A 27,676-nucleotide genomic window follows, 5' to 3' on the forward strand; every position below is an offset into this window, starting at 1 on the left:
ACATGAAACCACAATAGTTAGTGCAGAGATTATTATGGAAGATTTATCAGGTAATAATTTCTCACAAGGGTTAATATGATTTACACTTATTATTAGAAAAGACTCAAAGGTCAATTGTTGAATATTTCAGTGTCTTTTGACAACGGAATCTTTATAAGGATTTCTTCAATTTCACCGAAACTGGGTTGTGAAAATCATCGAGTGAAAAGTCGAGTAAAGAGGAAAACAGTCTTGTGAAGTTGCTTATTGCATTTTGTTTACAATTTTCTATTTCTTCGCCACTTTAGCGTCGCTTTGACACTCTCTTATTCGTCACGATGGAGCATTTTGGAGCTCAGAGATGCGAAAAGGAGAGCGATAAAACACATTGAGAGAGAGATCCATTAGGGGCGCCCAAAAAAAGAATTTCCTTGACAATTTTACATGTGCCACGTAGGAAATAAAATGGGGAATCTCCATGTGAGAGAATGCTACGTAAATTGAAATTTTAGATTGGAATGCAAGAAGAAGTGACACAGAAACGTGAAAATCGTGGCTTTGATGGGTGAATGTTTCGCCATTTCGCGAAGTGGAAGAAGGTTTATTCACATGGAACGGAAATTGTGTGGAAGGAAGCCAGCGCAAGGAGATAGAATAAGTGAAGAGTTTTATTTAAAAAATATCCATTCGTCAGCTTTTATTGCCATTTCCCATTCATATTCATATAAGATGATTTATTTTTCTTCACACCACTTAACATATGTTTTCCATCATTGTTGAATTATCTCCAATCTTCATATATATATATATTTTTCCTCCTTCAAATCTAACAATATTATAACTAACACTTTTGACGACGTAAGTCTATAAATTTTCATCATTCTCCACTCAACCACCTCTAATGGCCACTAATATTCCTGAATTCAAAATCGCTGTGTTGGAGTATTAAATCAGGATCTGTAATATATACTGCAATGAAAGGAGAAAATAAACAGGATGGAAATCATTTAGGGCCGCATATTCTGCAATTTATCCAATATTCTCAACAAATTCGCATTATCATTGAATGCGAATCTTGTGCTAGAGTGTTATGAAAGGGGGAAGGATTTACACTTGAGCGAGATCATCGAGGGGCGTGTACCTCTCTTACATCATATCAAGTTTCACAATCACGATATAGCAATGAAACTTTAGCGAAAGGAGTTTGAAACAAAAATTTGGGAAAAAAATAAATATATTTCTCTCGAAACTTTAAGCATACAAGAAAACTTTCAGTAATTAGTCCCTTTTGCAAAACAACTTGCAATCCAAGGGGAAAGTCACTAGTCGATTTTTGAGGAATCTTAATTATTTTAAATGTTTAAATATTGATTTTTACTTTCAAATTATAAAAAATTTCAATAAAAAAAAGATTATTTTTTAAATTATTGAGGTAATTCTCAGTCACACAAGGAATGTAAAAAATGTGTTAAATGGGTCTAACACATGTCTTTGTTATTCTGAGTCACACATTTAAGGCTCAAAATGGCGATTGTGTAAAAATATTCCGCGCTTGTGTTACAAATTTTAAAACTTGTGTTATTTGCTATTTTGGTCCACATGTGTTAAACCATCTTCAGAGTAACAGATCGTAATCTGCAAATATCTTGCAAAAATGGATCAATCTGCTATTGTGATTTTCATTTTCAAGCATAAACATGAAAAATATTTGCAGTAAATTCTTTTTACCGTAGATTTATTAAATATTTACATGAATTTTAATAATTTAGGCAAATTTCACAATTTTTCCTGTCTTACACATTGTGGTATCACCTAAAACTCTAGATGGGCTGTTTTTCTGTGTGACTGAGAATTGCTCGATATATATAAATATTTTCAGAATATTTAATAAAAATTAGGAGGAGAAAATAATGAAATATATTAATTTGGATAAAATATTCAAAAATTAGTCAAAAATTTAATTATTTCTTGTCATAATCACAAAGTGAATGGCCTGAAATCGCGAGTGACTCTCCCCTTGCTGTTATGCGATTTATTCTAGCCTTCAGAGCTACACACCCCCTGACTATGTATTGAATTTCTCACCATTATTGAGACTCGGCTGTGAATATTGTACGAATCCTTCACTTATATAACGACTACTCCGACTAATTGATGCATGATGTGGTCGAATCGTGGTGGATCCGGCCACTTCCTCCTCGAGAGTCTCCTCGCCAGAGTACATCGATGGCACGTCGGTTCTTGCGGGCCTTTTTGCGATAAGCACGAGAGAGAGAGAAATAAATGAATTAATTAGTGCGGGATTAACGAGACGCGCTCCATCGCAATCACACCTTTGCCGCGTGTATTTAATTAATCACATGCACAAACAAGAAATTTTCACGGTGTGTTAATGAAATTTTGCAAATTTTAATGGTCTTGGCAAAATTTCTGAGCAACTTTTGTTGTTTTCCACTCTCTCTCTCTCTCTCTCACTGTGTAAAATATTGAAGTCTTCTCCCAGGGAGTCTCTTAATTAAATGTGCTTTCGAGGGACTTGTTTTGGCTCTTAAGTTTGCTTGTGTTTGGCACGAAAGTGCTGAGAAATGGTGGATTTTTATGCACTTTTCTTTTGGGCAAATTAAACTATGAAATTGCACTAAAGAAATAAAGAGCGAGTTAATCTAATTATCGTTGTGTGCTTTTCAAAGATTCGACACTCTGAGGCGGATCTTTGAGACATTCGTGCTAAAAGTTTTTGTTTTGCCCCTCTCTAAGACTATCATTTTACCACCCGTCATTGTTGATCCTACTTATTAATTTAGTGATTTATCAGTGTTTTAGATAAAGAGCTTGTCAACAAGGTGAACTTTTATCTCAACAGCATAAATCACAGTGCAAAGTGTGTGAATTATTGACAAACTTTGCAGAACACACACACACACGATGAGAATTTTCCTTGGAATTTTCCCTTCTTCGTTTCGCACCAAAATGTCGAGAAGAACCACAAAACACTCTTTGGATACTTTTTGGCTAAAGAGAATTCTATCGCCGAGAGAGAGAGAGAAACAATCGACGAATGGATGAGGCGGTGATAAAAACATTTTCCTTTCACATGTATTTTACAATTTTCACTGGAAAAAAAAATCTAGTCTGGGCGAGAGATTTGCCGGAGCGCTGGGAAAAATTTATGAAGATGCAATCTCTGGGTTGTACTGCGAAATTCATGAAGAAACTCTGAGGCTGGTCCACACGATTTAGTACGCTTTATCGATAAATCTATGCGGGTCAAGCATAGAGGCAAATCTCCAAATTGTAGCATTTGCTAAAAAGTATAAATCTATGCTGAAAGCAAGAGACTTTTAATCACTGAAATTGCGACAGATTCACTCGTTTGTATGCTTCGCCCGCAGTGGTTTAATATACATATTTGCATAGCAAAAACGTTAGAAGCTCACATTGAATTAAGAATTCGTCAAATATTGAATAATATATAGTTTTTCTTGGCACAGCTCCAGAAGGTTTTAGTGACAAAATAGTGACGATTGAAGTGAGATTTTAACACAATAAAATAATTGTTGCTGAAGTTTTGAATACACATATCAGAACAATGATTTCACAACATATTTGTGCTGTTTGTGCTTATTTGATTCAAGAAGGAAAATACAATAAGACCCCACGATGATCCTCCCCAAGGACTTTATGAAAGACGATTTATTACGAAAATTGTTGATTCCTAGCATTCATATATACGCTGTGGAAATTCTCTCGACTGTTTTCAATTTTACCCCTGGATTTGTTTGTGACTTACATGCTGTGCTACATGAAATATTATACGTTCATAGGGAATATGTGAGTAGGACTGATACCAAATAAACTATCTAATATGATGCCGTAATATGTATGTATATGTACATATGTTTGCTCTGCAAACTCACAGCTTTACAGGTTGGATGTGCTTTGATGACTCTCTCATACTTTGACTACAAAAACAGGAGTTTCTGAATTCAAAATTGCATCAAAATGCTCTTCTTTCTCAAATGTTTAACAACTTCTTTCGCTGCTCTGACGGCTGATACTTTAACATTGCAAGCATATAACAGCAGAAAAAGAAGGGACAGAGAAACATCAAACTCTTCACCTTACGCACAAACACAGTTAACCATTTTGACCTTTACAAGCCATACATATTCTAAATTCTTTTCACACAAAACGGCCCGGAAAAATCCTTGTGAACCTCATTCTAAATGTTATACGCCTTCACGGAAAATTTCCGGCAAATATTGAAGATGCACGGGAAAAAATTCGTTGCCGACGAGCGAAATAAAATTTCAGCACGCCGAGGGAGGAAAAAGTAAAGAGGCGAATATGTTAAGCGAATTAGATGTGTGAGGCGCGCGCGGGAAGGCAGAGTGGAAAAAAAAGCTCACGCGCCCCACCGTGGGGTGGGAATGCGGAGGGTGGAAAGTGAGAAAAGTTGCAGAGTGAAAAGTGGCAAAGTTTGGCGGCTTTTAAAGTGCCCATTTTGATTTGGCAGATGAGTCAGCTTTAATTGGCATTAATGGCAAATTGAATGTAATGGATTCTCTCACCTCATTCTCTTCCTCACATCCTGAGGCTCCGGCGGCTTGGGCCTCATGTGATGATATGTAATCGCAATGGCGGCAATGATAATTGATGTTACAATAATAACTCCCGAAGCAACAATAGCCACCAGGATAATCACTGTCGATTCTCTCTTTTCATTGTTGTCCGTGGCGGGAGGTGAAGATAAATCGTCCGACACGACTGTTTCATCTGCAATGTTGTTGTGCGGTTGATGCCAACAAAAACATACCGACTCAATTGAAAAGTGATTCACCACCGCCGCCGCCGCCGCCCCCGATGGGGCCCACTATCAATCAGACTAGCGGCCTGGGGTGCAGGCGGGGGGCAAAAAAAGGGGGATAATTTGCAGCATCAGGTGACTTACCATAGAGGACATTTAAATTGCTAATTCGCACTTTGTCGAGCACAACTGGCGGAAAACTTCGTCCTTTGGCATTAACAGCATACACAAGCAATTGATATTCTCGGCCATGCTCCAAATTATCCAATTTGAACAATGGCTTATCCTCCTTGAGCCGCAACAATGGTGCCGATGTCGCCTGCAAGTGACAAGGAGTCAGTGTTTCACTTTCAATTTCATTCCACCAACTCTCTCTATGTATAGTTTCCCACATGCCCAGAACGGAACATTTGCTGGCAAAGTTTTATGAAACTTTTTTCCCCTCCGCCACAATCGCCCATCCCGGGGATGCTTTATTACACATCTCACTCTGTCCAACCCGAAGACAATCCATTAGGAGGCACTTTTTATATCACACACACGCTCTGCACATGTATTCAAATGAAAGGACAATTTGCGGAGTTAGAAAAACTCAGCTGTGTGATTGAAATATGGGCGCAAGCTCACAAAGAGACCACTTTTTTTGTCACTCAGCTTCTCCGAACATTGTTTAGATTCAAATTATCGTGTGCGCTAAAAATGTCTGAATTTAAAACACAGGCGATTGCATTATCTTCAGCTCGCTATTCTCTAAAATTCCAAGGCAAGAAATGAAATTCAGGGAATTGCAAGGGGGAAATAATACGTGCCTTAAATCTGAAAGCATTTCCTGACACTTCTGAACGTCTTTAAAGACATTCTCTATCGGTTTTCAGACTCTTTCAACTGGTTTTTACGTGCATTTCTAACTTATCACAATCTAAACCGGATTTTTCAGTCTCAAAAAGTTTAAGCTTTCCAGTTTTGTCTTCGGAAAATGCCTAGAAAAATTCTAATCAAATTTTGAGGTTATAAATCTGGCCTTAAAATCGTCACGATGTTTCTACTGGATAATAAAGTACGAACCGCGGAAATAACTAAGAAAAGAGGCATTTATTTAGGTTAAAATAAAATTTTTGAGGTTATGTGTGACTTCAATGCTGTTTTTCACTTATAAATGCTCATCTCGACGAAGAATAGGGGAAATATTCCCAGTTCAAACATAAATTTAATGATTTTGAAGGTTATTCAACCGACAGAATCGATTTTTAACGTTTTCAATCAATCACATAACCTAGAAAAACAATAAAATTGATTTTTCCAAAGAAAATTATCAAGAAAATGCCTCAATTTATTGAAACCGAAGCTTTTGCAATGCAAATATTCCAAATATTTTACCCTTCCTCAATTCCTAACATTCCGATCATAATATCTCCCCCTTGGGAAATTAATAAATTGTTTTTTATTGTTAATTTCCACATTCAGCCTTGTTTTCTGACCATTTTTTAGAGTTTAGCCAAAGGAATTGGTTTGCAAGTGAGAAAGTGCGACATTTATTGTCAAAATCTTGGCTTCCCCTCGAGACAAACTGTTGCTAACTGAGACTGTTCATTCGCATGGCTGTGTATGTTATTAAACCTCTATTTTGTGGCTTATTCGACCAATATTCCTTCTGTATACAAAAGTGCCTGAGAGGGTTGAATATCATGCCTATAAAAAGATGTTCATTAACACGTAATTCTCCATGTCAAGATTACCCGTTGGGAACATTAGGAGACAAAACAGAAAGCTTATCCATTAAACCAGTTAGTCTGCCATAAGAAACACTATTTGACCTATCAACCGGTCAATTTTGGCTGCTTAACAGGCCGAAAGCACTGCGGGCTTTCGAGGGTTATTATGGATAAACTTTCAGAATCACTTTATAAATAGCGCCATTTTCACAAAGTACATGCAAAGTCCTGCATTTTATGGATATGTATAGGATGGTTTTGAGCATAAGTTCCGTTCCCTGGAATATTCCCATTGAGAGTGTATTTAGGTCACGCCATCAATACCGCCTAATCTCATGGGGGGACGAAATTTGCATTCTTCTGTGCCAAATCGGACATCGAAAGTCTGGGTCTTGGGCGGTGAGTGGGTGAGGAGGAAGAAGAAGAAAAAAAGTCCACGCGGAAGGCCCAAAATGGGTGGCGGGAAAATAAATGTCGGCGGGGATGCTGAGGGGCATTGACAAAGTACATTGACATTTGTCCGTTCGTGCGACCAAAAACAGAGTTGTGTGGCACCTGAGCATTAATCTATGGGCGGGTTTCGGTGGGGTCGTCTTATGGAATTTGCCAAACCTGATCATTCATTGTGGATATCTCGTTCTCTGCATCTGGCGGCAGTGAGAAGGCTCGTCCATAAATATCCTCGCCATTTATCACCTCAAGCAGGAAATGCTGTTCCAGGCCACCATCATTTCCCGCAATACAAACAACCTCCAAATGTGTATTATTGTACAATTCACAGAGACGTGGTGGATCTGGTGTTCCTGTTGAAACATGAGAAATTCATCGTTCACTGAAATTCAATGGAAGCCACACTCAGCGCCAGACATCAAGACTTTGCAGTGCTTTCACGAGTCGCCCACACGTTTCATACCCATTCAACTGACATGTGAAATATTTCCGCAAGACGACGGGGTTGGAGGGGTGGTGTGGGGGATGAGGGAGGAGGTGGCGGGCAAAAAAGCGGGAAGCTAAGACTGGAGAATCTATTAGAATTCATGTTCGTTTGAGTATTTTTGCTCTTTATGCCATATATCCCGCACTCAAGTAGCTCCTCAAATTCCCCGCATCTGTGAGCACGCTTTCTGCATTTGAGGCACTTTCCTGGGGCATGGATATGGAAGCCTCTTGAAAACATTGGACATAATGCTAAAATTATATCCCCACTTATTATCGCATTAAATATGTATTGGATATCGAAAATACTTGTACGGCCGCCCCGATGGAATCCTTTTACATGCGGCAAAGAAATTTCATACCAAACCCTTCGACCCCAGTGTCGCCTAATCTTGTTAGAGATAATCACATAAGGCAACTCCCACCACTTTCAGCCAAACATCATCTCGGGAGTTTGTCTTTCTTTCCCTTCTGGACGACCAAATCTCTCTCTCACTGAGCCCAGTGTTGAGATACCCAACAACGCCTAATGCGTGGAGATATTTTATCTGGCATCTCAATATTACTCGGGAATTTATGAAGAATCTCAGCACTGAGAGGGAGATTTTAGTTAAATTGACAAGGTTCTGTGTTGAGACGCTTTCGCAGGAAAAATGTCTCAACATCCACTCGTGTGGATTCCACAAAGCCACTCTCTCTGTCCGTGCATATATAGACAGATAAGACAATAGAGAGAGACAAGAGCAAGAAAGGATTGAATGGCTTTACATTACTTCGACTGTAGGAGAAAATGAGCAAAATTATTCGTAATGAGTTATTGAGAAAGTTTACTCATCAAAATTGTATCATCAACACTTGGGGGGCTTATAAAAATGCCCTTTATTCGCAAACTTTACAATTTATTGCCTATAAAGAATGGAATTTAAATCGTGCTATGCAACAAAAAAGACCGAGTGTCATTAAATTTTCTTACACAATCGTCTTCTGTCGCTGCCGCGTGTCGACAGTTTAGGGGTGGAAAGAGACACAAAACAGCCCCGAGACTCAATTCCAAAAGCTCTCATGCTCAAGCATGACTGTGAGAGATTCCTTTGATTCCCTCCACAGCCGCACAAGCTCCTAAATATGATAGTTAGAGGGAAAACTTTCCGTGAAAACTTTTCCACTGAACATTATGGCGGCTGTGTTGCTAACAGCGTTCTTCGCAACTTCTTTTCCACACCACTAAAGTAACTGATGGAATAGTGTCAATTTCAAACTTGATTGATGTTTTCACACTAAAACTCTCTTGTCAGTAAGTTTTCAGTAAAATTGGCGAAGATATCAAATGCCAAGTTAATAGAAGTAGAATTTTATGAATAAAAAATAAAATCACGGATATTAAAATAACAAGTGAGTTGGTTAAAAACATATTATTGACGATAATAAAAAGGAAGCATAATTATCGTCATTTTATTCATTTATAATGAAATGTAATAAGTTGAAAATGGTAAAAATATGTATCAAAAACAGATTATATTTTATGACAGTTTTCAATCATTTATTTTTTTCTCTCTCATTCGAATTCTGATTAATTTTATATGAGTGAAAATTAACTTGGCGATGCAATTACAGATTCCGATTCGATTTAAAATGCATTTCGGGGAAAAAGGCTGAAATTGCGATGTTGCCCCCGCTTTTTTATACCCCCAAAATTGGAATGGAAATCACATTTTTCACGCGGTATCGGAGGTGAAAAGAGATATAAATTAATTTTCAGGCCAGCGATATTGATATACAGAAGTTCAATATAGCACAATTCAATTAATGTTGCCGCTGAAAATGAGCACCTCCTGGCACTTTGGGCTCAAAGTTTAATCACACAAGGCACACAAATCATGGAATTAACACGTACTTGTGTGTGAATTAGGTTTTAGCAAGTCGTAAAGTATTAATGTATTAAAGTACAGAAACCGCGCGCCTTCCACTTTGTATTTAATTTTCTTGCCACTAAAGATCCTCCTCTCAGACATCATAATTGCTTTTACTTTGATCAACTTGCTCACAATTTTCTGCCTCCCCATGAAAATTCGCCTCAAACTTTTGCTTGTGTCTCTCCCTTGTGAAATTATACATAAATGCCGAAGTAATTACACCACGTAGTGTAATGGTGGAAAAGGGAAGGGGGAAAAGTGGTCAGCGACGATTGCTCAATGTGGCCTCAAAATGACGCACTTCATAGGAAATTTGCAGATATGCAACATTTATCAATTGCCATTTGAGCCACATCCACAAATTATATAAATGACGGTTTCAACTTTTTCCACTGCCTGTCTATCTCCACCCCAGAATAGACATTTCAATTAACATTTTATTATTTTGAGTAATTGACTTTTTCGCCATGGCTGACACATCGCATATTTTTCATGTCTCGCTGTGGAAGAAGTTATGGAAATTAGCGTCTGGCGTCGAATATTCAAAAATCGTGACGGAAAATTTTCATATATAGACATTCAAAAAGGAGAGTCAACAAGACGAGGACTTTAAATTAAAGCAAATAATGTATGCAAAACATTAAAGTTTCATTGGAATTTTGTATCAACTTGATACGACTTTGTGACATATTTACGTACGACATAATTTAAAATTTTAATCTGAAAGTTATAAATTAGAAATAAATTTTGGCTTCCCCATTGATGAATTATAAATTGTTTCTCTGCAATATTGGCAGATCAAAGTGGATGAATACAATATTTAATAACTGATAAGAGTAGCAATTTTAATGACTTGATATTCATTGATTAAATATTCAATTTATAACTATTAAAATATTGTCAATCATAATTACATTTAATTCCCATTGAAACTTTGCCAGTGAAATGAGAATGTTTTATTGAATTTGTATGTCTTTTATCGTCGCATTGCAATCAGTAAATTTAAATCGCACTTTTCAATCAACCTTTGTGTCACACAGAAGTCTGCTATTCGCATTAGTTTTGTATGGAATGGAAAATAATTCCCTTTTGCCAAGGAACACTGCAGGGTGTGTTGGAGTGAAAATTGTAATTTGGAAAGTTTCCTATTAATGAGAACTGTTTGCATGCCTTTCAAAAGGAAGTCAAGGTATTTATTGGTACTTTATATGACGCCAAGTATTACGCGGAAAATGCAAATAAGGGGATGAAAGACACACGCCAGCGTGAGCTCTCGCAGAAGCATTCAAAGTTGAGAAGCCTGGCGGGCGCAGAAAGAGGATATATGGCATTGTGTGGAGGACTTACTTGCTGGAAAAATGTGTATGAGGCAAGGAATTGTCTGCCTGCCAACGGAATTGCTCGCCCAGCACGCCAGTGTAATAAATTCCGAGTCTGATTGTGGCATATAAGTCATAGAACTGACTAATCCATGTGAATTTATCCGGGAGTTGAGAACCTACGAGAGAGACAAATAAATTCCAAGCAAAAAGCAATAGATGTTAATTGGTGGCACTCTCGCCCGCCCAAGCAATATTGGGTGCTTGTTGACGGAAAACATACTGGAGAGACATTTCTGGTATTGTTGTACGTCCAGCTGAACCGCACAGAATCCGCCGGATCAGCATCGACTTCGCATTTCACAGAAATTGTGTGCAGATTGAGTGCTCCCAAGGAGATCTGCTCAGTGCCTGGCCTGCATCTTGGTGAATCTGACAAAGGAGAATTCAATTTGACTGGCTACACTTCATCAAACACACGGTAAGCATATAAATTTTCCGTATTTCGACAACATTCACGATGAAATAGCTCGAAATATTGAGGATTGTGGACTCAATTCGACATATTTCTCACGCTAAACTGTTCAGACATTTCCGCCTGGCGCTGTGCCAATGGAAAGTACTTGCCACAAACTGTGCCCATAAGAAATTTGCATTGCAAGAAATTCAAATTCCACAAGCAACCACTCGGATATGCATGTTAGTGAAAATGGTAAAAACATAGTTTGCCTTTCGTCAAGCTCTTCGTCTCTAAATTTAATTTAATATTATAACGAAATTGAGAGGAAACTTTTATGAAATGCATGAGAGCAAGATGCTGGAAACTCACAAAAATTGCTAGAACAATGACAAACTATTGTGAATTACAGTCCTTGAATGTTAAATACTATGAGAGACTTGACAAGTTGGTAGAAAAAGAAAGACAATGAATTTTGTACGCAAATAATACATCATTTTATTCTACTTGTCAGCACCCCAAAAGAGTTCAGCTAAGAGGAAAATGACTAGTCGATTTTTGAGGGATGGAAAAAAATCAAAAAATCCTGAATATTTAATTATTTGTCATTTTCTTATGCTGTTATTTTAGGGGTTTAAACGTCTTAAAATAACCTCTAAATTACTATAATTCCCAGCCAAACTTGTCTTTGGGAAATACAATCGGAATTTCTACGTATCTCAAGAGTTTAAACTGACGCCCTCTGGCGGCAATATGTGGAGAATATAATCAAATACTGAATTAAATTCAAATTTTAATTAAATGGACGGAAAATAGTGAAAAAATCCAAAGAATAATCAAATATTGAAATATTTTCTGGAATAATTAAAAAAAAATTATGGAAATTTGTTAATGATCTGAAATTGGTAGTGATTTTCCCCTCAAGTTCAGCTCTGAACTGTTCCACGGCGTCAATTGAATGGACCACAAAGAGATGTGTTTTTTCCCCTCATTGTTGCCCTGCCCAAACTTACATTGCACTTGGAGGACGAGAGGGGTGCTCTGAGTCTCACCCTCGGTATTGAGTGCTGAACAACTGTACGATCCCTCGCTCTCTCTCTCCAGCGCGGTGAGGTGCAGCGTCTCGGAGTTCTCCCCTGTCATTCTCATGCCCTGACCGAATAAATGGGCATTTTTCATGTTAAACTTCCCAACATGGACACCTAATTTATTACTCACATTCTTGTACCATCCAAATGATGTGACTGATGGTCTAGCATTTGCTCGGCACTTCAGTGTTACATTCTGTCCCTCTGATCTTATCACCAGACGACTCGGATCCTCGTTGGCCAAGTGGATGGAGACAACGGGAGGATCTGCAGGGGAGAGACACCATAGAGTTTGAGGAATAAATTTCGATAATTTCCCGCGATAAAATTTTCGCATAGTTTTTCCTCATGGCCTCGAGGCTTCCGCCTCGCTTTATTGTCACTGCTGTCTTCCAATATCTGGCACATGCAGTGTCTGCCATCCCCGAATATGGAGCATTAAAGTGGAAACATAAATTGTGCTGAAATTCCTGGAGAGAGGAGAAGGATTATGCCACAAGCTTCTCACTGTGTCAAGGATACTAGACTTTATACACACAAAAATGGAAATAAGCTCAACATAACATGGGATTCAACTTTTATTGCAGCTCGTCACTTATTGCCGCATACAAATACACTGTGTGTCCAAAATATGATACATTCTATGCACTTATTGTGATGCCAATTGTAATTACTGCACAAAATTGAGTGCAAATGATACTTTTAATTGCGAGAAATTGCACAGAAAATGAAATTTGAATACTCGCAAATTGGAAGAAACCACACAATTATGCTCTATCAACAAGTCCTGAACACACCGTGATCCATCCTTCTCTGACAGCATGTCAATAGATTAAAGAGTGTTGCTATCCGCGGCGTATCGCGCAGTATAAAATTCCAATAAAGTTATTTTTGATGGAGTTGAACTAAAAGCAACACTAATTTTCATGCGAAGCCATCGCTGAATGAATTTTGACAGAGAGCTTTTTCCCATTTTCTCCCCGAGAGCTTTTCTGTAATAGTGTTGAGAGGAGGAAGAAAAAAAATATGAATAATATTTCACTAGAACCCATTTTCATCCTTCGCAACCAACTTTTATGAGGGAGTTGGCTTAAGTGATGAGCAGAAGGATAGACTGACTTTCTCTACTTGGTTTTTTGGCAGTTTTTTCTCCATTTTTTTCGCTCCTATGAATAAAATTATCCATGTCAAAGCTGTGGGAAATGTGTGTGTGTGTGTTTTCTAAGCATGAAATCAATACTCAAAGAGGTAATGGATGGATTAACAAATACTCCTGTAGTCAGAAAATCAATCATCAAAGAAAAATATGGAACTTCTTTGGGAGTCAAATTCCAAACATATCGATTTTATGGCTTAGACTGCGATGCAGAGATTTTCTTCGTCACAGAAAAGTCAACTCGTAGGCATCAAAATCACGCTGAAAATAGCCTTTCTTCTGTGATTTATGTTGAAGAGTGACTTTCCTGCTTTTGTGGAACATTTTATTTTGGCTTTTCCACTTTTCTCAAATAAAATAAATCAAATTGTGCAGTGTTGGAGTGCATAAAAATACATCGCATCAGCTCTAGAGCATGAGGACCAACGAAATTCTCCAGAGGAATTGCATTCCACTTCGTGGATATTGATTTCACACAAGGAGGAAGCAAGAAAAACTATACATTTTCTCAAAATAGCGACACTTCAGCTGACTCTAAACTTCTCCAAGCCACTGTGAATTGTGATGGAAAAAAAAGTTCAGCGCCGTGCATTGTTTGAGAAAATCCGGTGGTAAAAAGTGTCGCTTTAAAATTGAAAGAAATCCCAAAGAGGATTGTCTTGCGGGAAAGATGGGCAAGATTGAGTGTACAAAAACTGGAGTGGGTGGTGATCTCCCGCACCCCATTTCGCGGTGGTTCTTTTTTGTTTATGACGGATAAAGTGTTAATTCTCTCCATCTCTCTCTCTCTGTGTGTGTGGAAATGGTGGTAGTTCTTTCCCTGGCGAGCAACAATGTCGCGTGCTAAATCCATCTTCCTCGCCATTAACTGGGAAGCTTTTCAAATATTCATTTGATGTGAAAATGTGGCCATGAGTTGTGCCTAAAAGCGCCCAAACATAATTCCACATCTTACTCAAGTGCTTTATTGAGGCGAAATATTTTGCATAAACTCCCACCGCCTTTGCAACATACTGTCCAGCCACATTCCCCCATTGTTCCCCATGCAATAATTCCATATGAACTGGACAAGCCAATCGCTTGGCCCCATTGTTGAGTCCACAGCGAAGATACAGTCTCAAGATTTATCTTATTAGCCTGGGCAACAGTACAGTTTAAAGCCATAGTAAATGGATTTGCTCACTCTCCATTCTTCTCTGCAGTTTCATTTAGCCGTCAGAGAAAAGAAAAACAGACAAGAAAGTCTCGAAGACTTGAGTGCCTCCCATTTTCCCGATTCTCGCTATCGCACAAGATCAATCATCGCGATAGGGCGAGTTTAGTGGGAGAAACTCATAGAATGAAGTACATAAAAGTTCATTTTCTCCCAGCTCACATACAATTTCCACCCTCCACTGAATGGTGGGAAACTGAGACGTTTGCTGGGGTTGCGGAAAAATCGAGTGAAAGTTGAGTGGGAACTCATAAGAAATGCAAATGAGCAACTTTTACAATTTTCAAAGTGTTTTTTCACTTAAAAGCATCTGACACAAATTTCATCTAATTAAGTGATTTTCAAATTGATTGAATGATAATTTGGGGGCTGAAGCCTTTGTGTGACGTGTTATTTTGAGAGCGAGAGAAACGCGAAAAGTGAAAGGATAATTTATTCGACGCTCTAAGTGGGTGTCAGGGATGAAAAACACGATTTCTTGACGACCCAATTTTGCATTCATTAGCAATCACTGGGAACGCGTATTGCGAGTCAGAAAAGGATTTTGCTCAATTCACGAAGAATACAGGATGAAACGTGAGTAAATCACTTATTGAAAGATATTAACGGAAAAATTCATTTCGCATAAATTACGGATATGAATTATTTATTCATGTTGCTCAGTTTAGCCTTTGAATTTTTAATGAAAATTTTTTATTAGACCGTTTTTGCATCGGAAAATGCTGCGCATTTGAGAAAAAATTCGTAACAGAAACGCTTGAAAACAATTCTTGCACAGTAATAATCGGATAATAATATTGAATCTCAGTCGAACAACATTATTGTATAATTTTCACTGTGATTTTTCCCTGTTTTCCCTTGATTTTTCAAGTAAATATGCGAAATTTTACATAATCTGCATCTTCATAATCAATTTTCAAACATATTTTTCGCCTCTCTCGCGTGTTTATGACGACAAAATATTGCAATTCATCATGTCACGAGTTTTATTAACTTTTCCCATCCTGACGCAATATTTTTTTTCCACCTCTTGCACTGGCAATAATGCTGCTGGAATATTGTTGACTGCAGCAAAAGTTGTGGGATAATTGTAGGGTGAGTGGGTGGAATGAAAAATGGTGCACTTTTCCCAGAGCTCAAACAATTTTTCCACATCTTCAGTGTGAAAAGGAATTCTCTCTGCACTCGTGGCAACAATTGACGGGACATAATTGAAATATCCATCAATTTATATGGTGTAAAATTCATAGCAACAACTCACATGCAACGTGGATAATTCGCTTATCCTGCAGAGTTCCCGCTGAGAACCAAGGATTAGTGGCTCGGCACGTCAATTCAGCACCATCATATTCGGCAATAACCCGCAGTGGCAGAATGCTGCATGTGAAATTACCGTCCTGCTGAAGGGTGAGAGGAGAGCCATGAGGGCCGCGGAAGATATGTATTACGAGGCGTGTGGCCTTCTCGCATACACTAGACCTCACATGGTAGTGGACACATGTTGTGAAATCTCAGGAAACTCTCAGGAGAAGGATGCAATTTAGTCTGTCCCGTTTCTGGGCCACTTGGGAAAATTGTCGGTTTGAAACTCTCTCCCGGAATGAAGTATGTAATTATTTAATGTTAAGGAAGAGGAAAAAGAAGTGCATTTCTCGTCTGCATTTACCACACAGTGTTCCTGCATAAATTATTTTCCACTCCTGGACGTTGAGTGCCTCATTTCAAACCGGAATCTAAGCCTTTAATATTCTTTTTATTTGGCGCCTTTGAGCCTTATTATATACCTCAACAGGAGAGGAATTTTCACATCCAGAAGAAGGCCTCTCAATTGGGTCAAGTAGGTTAATTATTTCATCTAATAAACTCGCCCAGAGAGCACTTCATTTTCACTGAACATGCAAAATTTTAATAAAGAAGAAAATCATAACTATTTATGAGTCTCCCGCGCTCGTATGTGTCCACAACCATTTGCGCCTCAGTGTGTGCGAGTAGGTGTAAAAAGATAATGATAATGTCTGCTGAATTTTGCATTATTAAATTAAACCATACAATATGTGTGTTAATTTGACAATAACTCACATCTCTGTCGCTGCATATTGTGAGGTTGGGATTCCGGACGGGCTCCCCGTCGAGCAGCCACACAATTTTCGCCGGGGGATGCGACCCCCAGGCCTCACAGCGCAGCGGAACTATCTGTCCAGCCCGCAGAAGTTCATTCGGCGACACGACTTTCACGGCGAGGGGTTTCACTTTTTTTGCCCATCCATCAATCGATGAACACCCGTCAAGAAGCATGATATTTCAGTGGAGACAGAGAAAGAGGAAAAAATCAATTATTGCCAAGACTACGAGAAACGCCAAGGGGAAGATAATATGGTCAGAAAGTGGTGTACACAGATCAGAATGAGTTTTAGGAAGTGAAAGTTTTTTACTCTCAGAAATTAGTTTGAATTCTCAAATTTTGACACATTTTTCTAGGTTATGTGAGTGATTTAAGATTATCTCTTGACTTTATTGGCAGAATTGCGTCCTTTTACTCAATGAAAATCATGACTTTAGGAAACAATGCTCAAATATAACCTCAAATTTTTATAATAAACTGTTGCGATTTTAAGTTAGAAATAGAAAAGAAAATTTATTCAAGAATTATGATCAAGAAAAATACACTATTTTTGCATGAAAACGTGAGTTTTAAAGTTGTCAGTTAGATTTCAGTTAGATTATAGTCATATTCCAGTCATTTGTTGATTTTAGTCTTGTTTTAAACAATCCATGAAGTCTGAAGTCCTGGGAAATGTCAAAAATTCATCATACAAATTGTGGAAGTGGTGTACAGATTTTAGCCATATTATCTTCCCCTTGAGATATGGTCAGAGTGCAGTGTGACTGACATTGTTGGACAACTTGAAATTAAATCTGTGCGGAAAATATGGGAAAATTCAATACGTCATAACTGAGAAAAATTGCCAATCTTAAGTATCTATCAAGTGCAATCATGCTATTAAATTTAGAGACACGCCGTTGAAACTATTAAATTAAGGTTTAGGGGCATAAATTTATGATGTTTGCACATTAAATGTAATAAGTTCGGCAAATTGAACGTGATCTTGATGTCAGAATTCTGTGCAGAAAGTAAATTATGGGGTCCACGAGTCTATTTACCAGCCACACCCACTCTGACCAATCACTGTGTATATAGCAGAGAGAGATTTTCTAGCATGAGGTGAAAATTATGTTGTATGTATCATCTTAAAATTATTTACAATGTACTTGAATGGCAAACTCCTTCACCACCGGAGCAATTAGCTTGGATCCTTGAGCGCGACACTGGAGTCTCGTGCCAAAATACTCCCTCGTGATGTTCTCAATGAAGAGCTGATTCACAACGGTCGTCCGCACGTCAGCCGAAGGGTGACTAATGCCAGAAATTTCTTCGTTGTTCCGCCACCAAGTGACTTTGGGCTGAGGACGTCCTGGAAAGAGCATTTCCTTGTACTCGCCGGATTTATCTCTATCGATGGTGGGACGGTGGGAAAAGTTTCGCCAACTGCTAATTGCACCTCCATCGACTTCCTCCTCAACACCCACTAATTTATGCCTTGGCAGAGCGAGGAAAATTAAAGATTGTGCTGGTATTTTACATCTTCTCTCTCTCCCATGGCAATACAGCCATGATTTTAATGACTATTTAACACAAAATTTTACGCTCATCGCATAAACAAGAACATTCTCTCCCTCTGGAGAGGGCTTAAGCGGCGAGAATTGCTCATGGCCTCTGACGACGGCATATCGAAAATACTGTTGGTAAATTATATAGTTCGATGGTGTATGGAAATTAAAGGAAATGTTCACAGCAATTTTCTCACTCTCTCTCTCTCTGATGAAACATAAGGAATGCATCAATCCGCGTGTTCATCTGGCTCCGGATATTTTATTGAAATTGCCAATTGAGAGATTTAGGAGTTCACTGTCTTTCCCACTATAAATATTTATGCTGTAAAATACAAGGCACGTTTATAGCTTCACCATCCAGTGATTGGCAAGTGCAAGATGGACAGAAAACACTTCTATGTCATAGACAACTCTGGGTTAATTCTGTTTGTTTAAATTTCATTACAAATTTATATTGGAAAATAAAGCAATAACGCATCCGCGACAGAGTGTGAAATATTTTGATTTCTCATTAATTATAATGTGTGTTGGAAAAATAACATGCATTTAATGTCATTTAGCCATAAGCGATAAAAAGATTTATTAAAGCACACTCTTTATGAGCAAAGTTGGTTGAAAATATCGAAATTTTTAGATGTCATGTTGCACATTAATTTTTTACCACCTGCAATTAGAGTTTGTGGAACTCATTTCCGCACTCATCTATCCATCACTTCAGTCAGAGCCAGCAATTTTGCCATCTCATCCCAAACTATACTGATCAATCACGCAAATATTGGGCGCATAGTTTGTGGTAAACAAGGGAGATGACTGAAGAGATGGAATTTTAAACCCATTCTCGAAAATTTGATCGCAAATACAAATTGCGGTGTGAATTGCTGGAATCGTCGCTTCTCTCTTGCTTTATTTGCACCTCAAAAGTGGTCTGTGACGTGAAAATGCAATCCATCATCACCTTTCATGTCACCAAAACATGCTGAGAAGAACCTCACACCTAAGCTAAATTACCATGTTTGAGGTGAGGATTTAAAAATCACCCACAAGAAGTGTCTGTGTCGACACGGCGGAGCCTTTTTGAATCACAAATGCATGCATTAAAATTAATAAGCTTCCCTCATAGAAATTCACGAATTCATGATCTGTTGTGAGGTGTTGGGAAATAGGAAAAGAAAAACCGTAAGCCTGCGATTTGCCCTCTTTTGACCTCGGCGCGTCGTTGAATACAAATAACGTGTGTGACTATAAAGGATGAGTTTTCAAGATACAAATGTGCGTTAGGAAACATACACTCTAATCAATTAACGAGAGGCAGAAGAAAAAAGACTGCTACAAATTCCTCAATTAATTCAGGGGTTGATGCTTACATTTCTGTTTTTCCCCTGAAATAAAACATTTGGTTGCGTGAGAAAATTCCCTCAAAGTTGGGCAACAATTCACGGTGACGCATTTAAAATCCAGCGGAAGATGTGCCAGAGAGGGAAAAAACTACACTGACGATAAATATCAATAATGGAAACATCTGTGCACAATAAAATGCTATACTTTGTCCAATATAATGCCGACAATGATCACCATGTGTTGCTCATAATTTGTGTGCATTGCTTTTTAAATCTGCCACCGCTTTGATCACGCGATTCTGGAAAATTTGCGACAGGGAATTGATGTGACAAAAAGTATTTAAGTAAGGAGAGATAATATATATGTCCAGTTTACACTGGCGAAATGTATTTGTAACCGACAAATCCTGCATCATATCATCGAATATGCAGAACGACAATTTCATTGGTCACCATTTGTGGGTGGTTTGCTATGCATATTGCTTTTTGAAATCATACCCAGATAGCATTGATGATACATATTTCATTGATCTTTATGATGAACAGGGTTTTATAGAGCTTTATATTTGTGCTTTCTTTATTGAATTACTCCCCATTCTCTTTATACTGCGTGACTGAACGATTTGCGTCACATTTATGCAAACGACATTATTATACTATGCAATTCTTATTCTTGTGAGAAAAATGCGAACTATTTTGTTGTTCTCTATATGATACGAAAGCCAGTGTGAATGGACTTCGAAATACCAGCACAATACAACATACTTTCCCAAATATGCATAAATATACAGGGTGGAATTTCTCACCTCCGGAAACCTGGCACGAGAGGAAGAGTTCGTGACCTTCACGGAATGGTCCAGCGGCTCCACCTGCGACTTCCTTCCCCTGGGCATCGAATATCTTGGGCTCATCGGGCGGAACTACGAGAGACAGAGCATGAGAATGAGGGTCAGAGTGGTCAGAAGCGAAGCCCATAAATCCACACAACAGCCCTGAAATTTGATTGCCAGAATCTGGGGCGGAAACTTACCGACTAAAGTTAAATTAACTCTAAAATTTCTGGTGGGTGAATTGAAGAAGTCCACTCGGCATCGATAGACACCCTCATCTGTAGTCTTCACGCCTCGGATCTGCAGCTTGGCGTCATGTGGTCGGGTTCCGGATGAGAAGTACAGTCGATTCCCGAGATCACTGGCCAGGGCGGAATGGGTGGCGGACTCGAATGGGCCACCACCTCTCGAATCCAGGCTGCAAAGAGAGCACAGAAAGGCCGGGATTACAGCGAGCCATGTGGAAAAAAAGAGCATCTATCTCAGTCTTTTCACAATTATCCCAAACTCCTGCGGCCAGTGCCACATACAAACACCGCAATTCTGCTGACCCACAGTCAAATGCAACACTCTTGAGATTTCAAATCGTCCACCATCTGGACGAGGGCAGAAAAATAACATTTCGCAATTTGATTTATCTCTCCAAATCCACTCTTAATAATTTTTTCATGATGTCAATCCGCTCTGGCTCTCGCCACAGTTTGGCGAAACTTTGGCCTCCCAAGAACAAATAAACACTGCCGGAGGGATAGATTCGAACGGGCCCAACATTGATGAAGGTTAGAGTTTTCTAACATAAATATTTTAAAAATAAACAGAAAATCTATTGGCAAAAGTTATTCTCTCTGGCATTTTTTTTCGACTTCAACCCCGTAAAACTTCTATGTCGCATCAAACTGGGTACATTGATTAAATTCTGAGGCTTTAAATTTTTAAAATCCAAGTACTTTAAGATTCACCCCTCCTAAATTACAGTCTCAGATATTTTGAAATCAATAACGTTTCATAGGAAAATGCCTGGGAATTTGCGAAAAGAAGGGTTTTATAAGCATAGTTTGTGATAAAGAGATATTAAATTTCTGAAGGAAATTTTAAAACACTCCCCACTCCTCGCAATGTTTTATTTTTCCCTAAAATTCACCACAATGTGTGAAATATTGCATGCAATTTATGCGATTTGTATTGAAAATTCACGAGAGACATTCCAATTGTGCGCATTTACAGCAATTACCCAAAAAACAAGGCATCACAGGGAGATTTATCACATATGAATGTTCAAATATTGAACGAGGTCAGTGTATGTCGGAGGCGAGCTTGTGGAATTTTCAGCATAAGTGGATTTCGTCGCTAAGTTTCCCTGGAGCCTCGCAGAGCATGTTTGTGGTATATTTGCGGACTAAAAACATACACTACATGGAATTTCACAATCTCAGGAGAAATTAACGCGAATAAAGTGCTGTTTGTGCGTGCAAAAGTGCTTCCAATTCTAACTTTCCCCAAAAAAAATACTCTGTCAAGTGTCCAAAAATGTGAAAATCAAACATAAGAGGATTTCCACCTCAATTCTATGTTTGATTTTCATTCATGCACCCTGACTTGTCGTTGATTCAATAAACTCTGTGTGGATAAGCCAACGTTCTAAATCACCCTCTTTAGCACACTTTACACAGCTCTGGGTATTTTTGGGGGTATATTTTTTGCAGTGAGTGTGGAGAAAAAAAAATCCCTCGCGGCGAGCAAAAACCCCCAATTTTTATGCATTTGAGGTGGAACACTTTCACAGAGTGTTCCATTGTTTTTCCACGGGACATGGCGTTTTTTTTCACCACGTTTTCACTGTTCAGCAAATATATCAATAGTAAATGTGTTTTTCTTCCCATGAACTTTTTTTTCTGCTCCATTCAATGTAATATCGCCCTCTTGTGCCCTGTGCTTGCGCAATTTTAATCACAGAATCTCATTATTTCTCTACATTTTTTCGCCTTGTTTTGGATTTTCGCTTTCTCTCTGTTCATTTCGCGAACGTCATTAAAGCAGGAAGTGATTTGACCGAGAAAAAGACAATCGAAAAGAGATTTTTCAAAAATCATACTTCGATAACTCAATAGTTGCTGATATTTAGTGAACTTTCATACTTAATCCCAGAGAGGAAATATGTAAATTATTAAATGTATAAATAAATAGATGGTCAGTAATAGAATCCTAGAATTACAGTGACTCCAAATTAAATAGGGCCGCCTTATGCGTTGTGTCTGAATTCTTTAAGAGAGACTTTAGGGAGCAATTCTTAATAATTCTCAGGAGAAGAAATCCGCGAAATCGACCTTTTTTGCAGTCAATTGCACTCCAAACTCCTTTTTCTGGAATAAAAGGTCCTTCTAGTTATTACCCTGAATAAATATCCTTTCTTATGCAGCCGATACACTTATAAAGTTCAGATAAAATATGAAAATCTACAGGATAATTATCGATCGGACGATTTATTACTTGGTTCTGTTTTAATATCATAAAGAGATCAAAAATTAGGCCGAATGTCTTCAAACTTGGCATGGTAAATTCTTATTAATGAGGGATGATTGATTGAAAAAATCAGCCCTCTAGCTTTACGTGGAAATTCGCGGCACTTCGATTTGTCCCAGATCTTCAGGAGTTTCTATTTAATTTGGCGTCACTGTGAATAAATTCTGAATCTGCGTGACTTTTCCACAGTCTTGAAATAAAATTCTAATTCTATTTTATATACATGTAAACATTTGATTGGATAATGGTGTGTATCTCACAATCGGAATAACCCTGTGCGTGTGCGCAAGTAAAGAGTTTTTCCCTGTGAAAAATCTCATGGAATGTTAATTAATTCCACTGATTATTTATTTAGTAGAATTGTACATACATGTATAGGCAAAGTTTTGGGATGTTGGGAAGAAAAATAAATCGTGGCTTTCACTTTGGGAAATTAAAACCACCAAGAGTGTTGCGCACACAAGAATTCATGGGCTCTCTTTGATAAACCACACAATGATTAATTCAGAACACTGCACATCATCCACCATGCACAGAATCATCAAAATACACCATATGCGCGCCGCTCACATACCTGTAGATGGGAATCCCAGTTGAGTCCTTAAACCACAGCACGAGTTTTGCGGAATCCCGTGGTGTGGATGGCGTGACGTCACATGGCAATTCGGCGTCGTGATCCAGAGCCGCCCAAACGAGGCGGGTGGGAACTGCAGGGGGAGAGAGAAGCATAATTTGCCATTTAATTTATTATTTACTGGACACTCGCAAGTACATATGGGGCATTCGGGGGTGCTTTTCATGTGAAACACTCCATGGCGAATCATTTGAATTTGAGTTCAAGTGCATCGGAAATGTCTCTGTCAGGGATTGGAAAAATTGCGGCTTTTCTAGGCCATGCTTGACACAATTTATGCTGAGCACAAAAGCGTTGAAAGTCCTGTGATATTTTCCGGTGGTCTGGAATTTTCTCAGCTATGAATGAAGATTAGCAGGATGAGCTCAAGATCATTGGGATAAGTACGTGCAAATATGAATAATATCTTTCAAGTGTCTTCCTTGTGAAAATGTGGAATTTTCTCACAATGCCACTTATGCGGCCATGGAAGACTTTATATTGCAGTTGAACTTGAATGCTTATACTATTTGAAAACCATGAACAGTTTAAGTGTCACTGCCATTTGAATTCACTATACAGATTAACTCCAACTTGGAAAATTCTTCTCTTAGAGCAAGAAAAAAAGCAAGTGAGTAGTTGTAACGGAGCACTTGTGCTACCATAAGCGCGTAAAAGTTATCATGGAAAACATGAGAGCACATGAGAGTATCAAGCGAATTTGCGGTGAATAAAATGTGTATACGTATTTTGCATTGTTGCCAAAGTCACATCCAAGAGAAGTTTCCTCACATTTGCTCTCATGGGAGCACACAATTCTCTTCTCCAACACCGGGAAAACTCTGCGTTGCAGAGCAGCAGTCCCGGTGTAGGAAAATCTATTTTGGTTAATTCTATTCGTTTACTCTCTTGCACACTCTCATGTTTAACTTTTGTATAAATGATCTTGAGGAATAAACTGTGTAAGTAGCATGAGCGTGAGAGTGGCAAAAAGTGTTGAAGTTGCAAAGGTACAACATTAATTTGTGTGTGGGTAAGGTGAAGGCCTATTTATAGTGGCTCCAAGCTGTTTGGGTGGGAAAAGCACCAATATTTACCACCGCCATTGAACTGTGATTACGGGGTAAAAATGTTTATGCTCTTGCCACGATCCTCCTTAGAATTTAGCCAAAGACAGTCCCATATGTGTTGACTCGAGGAAAACAGAGGGACTTGTGGGTCTCTGAAGGAATCCCAGAAATGCAAAACAAGCGAGCTGAGCATAAAAATCTGCACTGCGAAGAATTATTTCTATGAGAGCAAACAAATAAGACAAATCGACGTCCATTTGCAACAAAATAGCAAAATATGTACAAATGAAGCTCTCCACGTTCATGTTTACGTCCAGAGAACATTATATTGGAAATAAAACTTTATATGAAGCAAACATTCCATGTCAATATTCAGGAAAGTGTATGTAAAAGTTGCCTGTAAATTATTTCTCCTTTAACACTTTCCAGATGACTTTTCACGCGAATGATAAGCAGGCTCCAAAAAGTTATTGAGAAAAGTTTTCCACTTTCAAATCCAAAACTTTTCTCTCAGTGCAAAAATAGCAGATTTAACAAGTTTCCCCATTTTACAGAGATTCATCACACAAATCTCACTCTCCTTGCCTATAAATAAATTCTTGAGAAAAATTCTGCCTATAGAATTCTTTTAAGGCAGAGAGAGAGAGGGAGATAGAAAGGAGATTGAGTAGCGTCACATGTTGCGGGCATGTTATTTTTAATCTTTCGGCGACACTTTGGCACCGAAAGCATTTCATATGGAAAATATTGCGCTATAGAGAAAAAAACACCCAATGGATTCCTTGTTTTTACGTCCCTTCTGTGGTGGTTCTTTTCCGTTTTGCCACCCGGCAAAAAATCCCCACTAATTGCTCATTGAATATCAACTAATACGCACTTCTGAGAAAGGGGATTCAGTGTGGATAAATTTCATAAATTTCCCAGCCCGCCACGCGCGCACCTAATACTTGTCGCTCAGTGTCACTGGCCCAAATTCTGCCTCATCATTTCACTCACAGCTTAACCCTACCGTTGATGATGTCTCTCGGCATCAAAATAAAAATTTCCACGCATTTTCCTCGACTCAATTTCCATAATCATTGCAATGGTGCTTTTTTTTCCTCCCAACCATCTCTCATCTCGTTATGCCACGAGTTTCCGCTCATTTAATGTAAAAGTCATGTTAGGCAAAAAGTGCCACTTTTTCCTCTGTCACACCACAGATGTACATATTCACTGGGAAAAATTACCACCGCCATCCCCCAAATGCACTCCCACTCGTGTGTTCTTACGCAAAATGACGCGATTCATTTTATGTTGGAAATTAATAATGCAAGCTCAATGTGTCATTTGCGAAATTCTAGCATTTACGCCATGCTTAGAGTTGAGATCATGCGGACTATTTGCATTAATGTATGCTGTGCGAATTGAATTTTTAATGCAAATGCCAAAGTGAAGCAGGAATGTTCATGATCAAATATTAAATTAATTCAAAATACATTCACAAGCAATGACAATAATTATGCAGTTTCATAAGAGAATACTTGCAAAATCCACATTTTTCCCCATTAAGAGTTAATTCAGGATTTATTTTAAATTCTCAAAATTCACAAAGTGAAAATACTTCTCATCGGCTTTAAAGGATAATCGCTCTAACAAATGGGCTAAAGCTTTTGTGATAAAGCCACTGTGTGAGGCGAATAATTTTAATTAGTTCTTTTATGTATTCATCGGCCATTTTTTGGTAAACAACAATAAATGCTGAAAGAGAATGTAATAAAATAAAATCTGAATATTTTTATCAAAAAATAAATAGTAAATACTCAACTTTTTTTCCCGCAAACAATTAATTGAAATAAAATGAGAAATTTCCTCATTTACACATCCGCAATTTAAATGTATTTTTGTATATGAAAATAATGTATTAAAGGCCTCTGAGTTATTTCTATTGACTCCCGTGCTTTTCAGGATGAATAGAAAAGAAGAAAAATATAAACAATATCCTTGAACAACAATTTAAAAATATATTTCAACCTGACAACAGACAATTTGTGGCAATATTGGGATAAATTGTATAGATATTTGGCAAAGAATCTGGGAAACTTCAACTTGAAACTTTGGAGCGTTCACAGGGAGAGAAAATAAGAAAGAAAATTGTGTACTGAGAGCAGAAAAAAAAGTTGATTAGTGTTTTGCCAGACGGGTTAAAAAGCTTAAAACTCATTCTTTCCATGTGATTGCGGAAAACTTGGTCGTGTCGCTGGTAAATTGATTTCATAGCAAATAATATAGCAAGTGCTTTTTGTCTTGTATGCCCTCGAAATTGCTTTCTAACAACATTATAAACTTTTCTTCTTGCTGGCCAACAATTTCGGGTGCACAATTTCTTTAATAACACCACATTTTTTTTTCCTCAAGAAAGCTACAACGCAATGCTTTCTATAGTTATCAAAAGTATTAATGACAATTAATTTCAATTGAGCAGAGCTAATTAACCCTAAAAGCTTTGAGAAACAGCAAAAGTTTAAATCATCTCTTGTGCGGAATAATGCTAAAGTGTAGATTAAAATTGATGGTTTTTTTGAGCTGCTAGAGCAGACAGAACTTTGCGGAAATTACTCTTGCAGTTATCTTTGGAAAATTGCACTCTTTTGTTAATTCGCTTCGCCTCACAACTCTGGAATCGCACAAGAGTAAGAATGAAATATTCACTTGAGCATAAATTCTGACTTCCTGCGGGTGGTGAAATAGAATTACCAAACTTTTGCATGTTTCCCAAATATTTTCCCCTTCAACTGTGCTAAGAAGACATTTTGGAAGATGCCGAAGCGAGGGTGGGAAGAAAATCACCTCCCGCATAATCTTGCCAACAAGTCCCAAAATTTATCCCGCCTTGGATGACAAATAGACGGATATTTTTCACTGAAATTAATCAATTGACGGCAATTTTTCTCCACGGAATCTCGTCGGGATGCCTGGGAAAAAAAATGTGACACGCGGCGAGATGAGAATGCGGGAAACGAGAGCTTTTCTTGCAAAATATTATGTTACACAACCCTCATAGAAGACAATAAA

At 38.2% G+C, this 27,676-nt stretch overlaps 1 protein-coding gene across 3 annotated transcripts in view; it reads right to left on the minus strand.

Moving 5' to 3' along the window:
• Nucleotides 1-645: 645 nt before the first annotated feature.
• Nucleotides 646-27,676, minus strand: part of LOC132258134 (hemicentin-1) — a 30,374-nt gene continuing 3,343 nt past the window's right edge. For 2 of the 3 annotated variants that reach the window (XM_059755262.1, XM_059755260.1), the window contains 15 exons: nucleotides 23,514-23,646; nucleotides 20,620-20,837; nucleotides 20,396-20,509; nucleotides 17,844-18,053; nucleotides 16,660-16,829; nucleotides 15,842-15,980; nucleotides 12,342-12,478; nucleotides 12,137-12,275; nucleotides 10,950-11,098; nucleotides 10,695-10,845; nucleotides 7,111-7,301; nucleotides 4,931-5,105; nucleotides 4,551-4,755; nucleotides 2,065-2,228; nucleotides 646-948 (listed from right to left, as the gene is read on the minus strand). In XM_059755262.1, the coding sequence (XP_059611245.1) occupies nucleotides 878-948; nucleotides 2,065-2,228; nucleotides 4,551-4,755; nucleotides 4,931-5,105; nucleotides 7,111-7,301; nucleotides 10,695-10,845; nucleotides 10,950-11,098; nucleotides 12,137-12,275; nucleotides 12,342-12,478; nucleotides 15,842-15,980; nucleotides 16,660-16,829; nucleotides 17,844-18,053; nucleotides 20,396-20,509; nucleotides 20,620-20,837; nucleotides 23,514-23,646 (2,366 nt within the window). In that variant the 3' untranslated portion in view covers nucleotides 646-877. The remainder of the gene's footprint in view (nucleotides 949-2,064; nucleotides 2,229-4,550; nucleotides 4,756-4,930; nucleotides 5,106-7,110; nucleotides 7,302-10,694; nucleotides 10,846-10,949; nucleotides 11,099-12,136; nucleotides 12,276-12,341; nucleotides 12,479-15,841; nucleotides 15,981-16,659; nucleotides 16,830-17,843; nucleotides 18,054-20,395; nucleotides 20,510-20,619; nucleotides 20,838-23,513; nucleotides 23,647-27,676) is intronic. The other variant, XM_059755261.1, reaches the window with a different exon arrangement.

The sequence above is a fragment of the Phlebotomus argentipes genome, unplaced genomic scaffold, assembly GCF_947086385.1.
Source record: "Phlebotomus argentipes unplaced genomic scaffold, Phlebotomus argentipes genome assembly scaffold_4, whole genome shotgun sequence".
NCBI lineage: Eukaryota > Metazoa > Arthropoda > Insecta > Diptera > Psychodidae > Phlebotomus > Phlebotomus argentipes.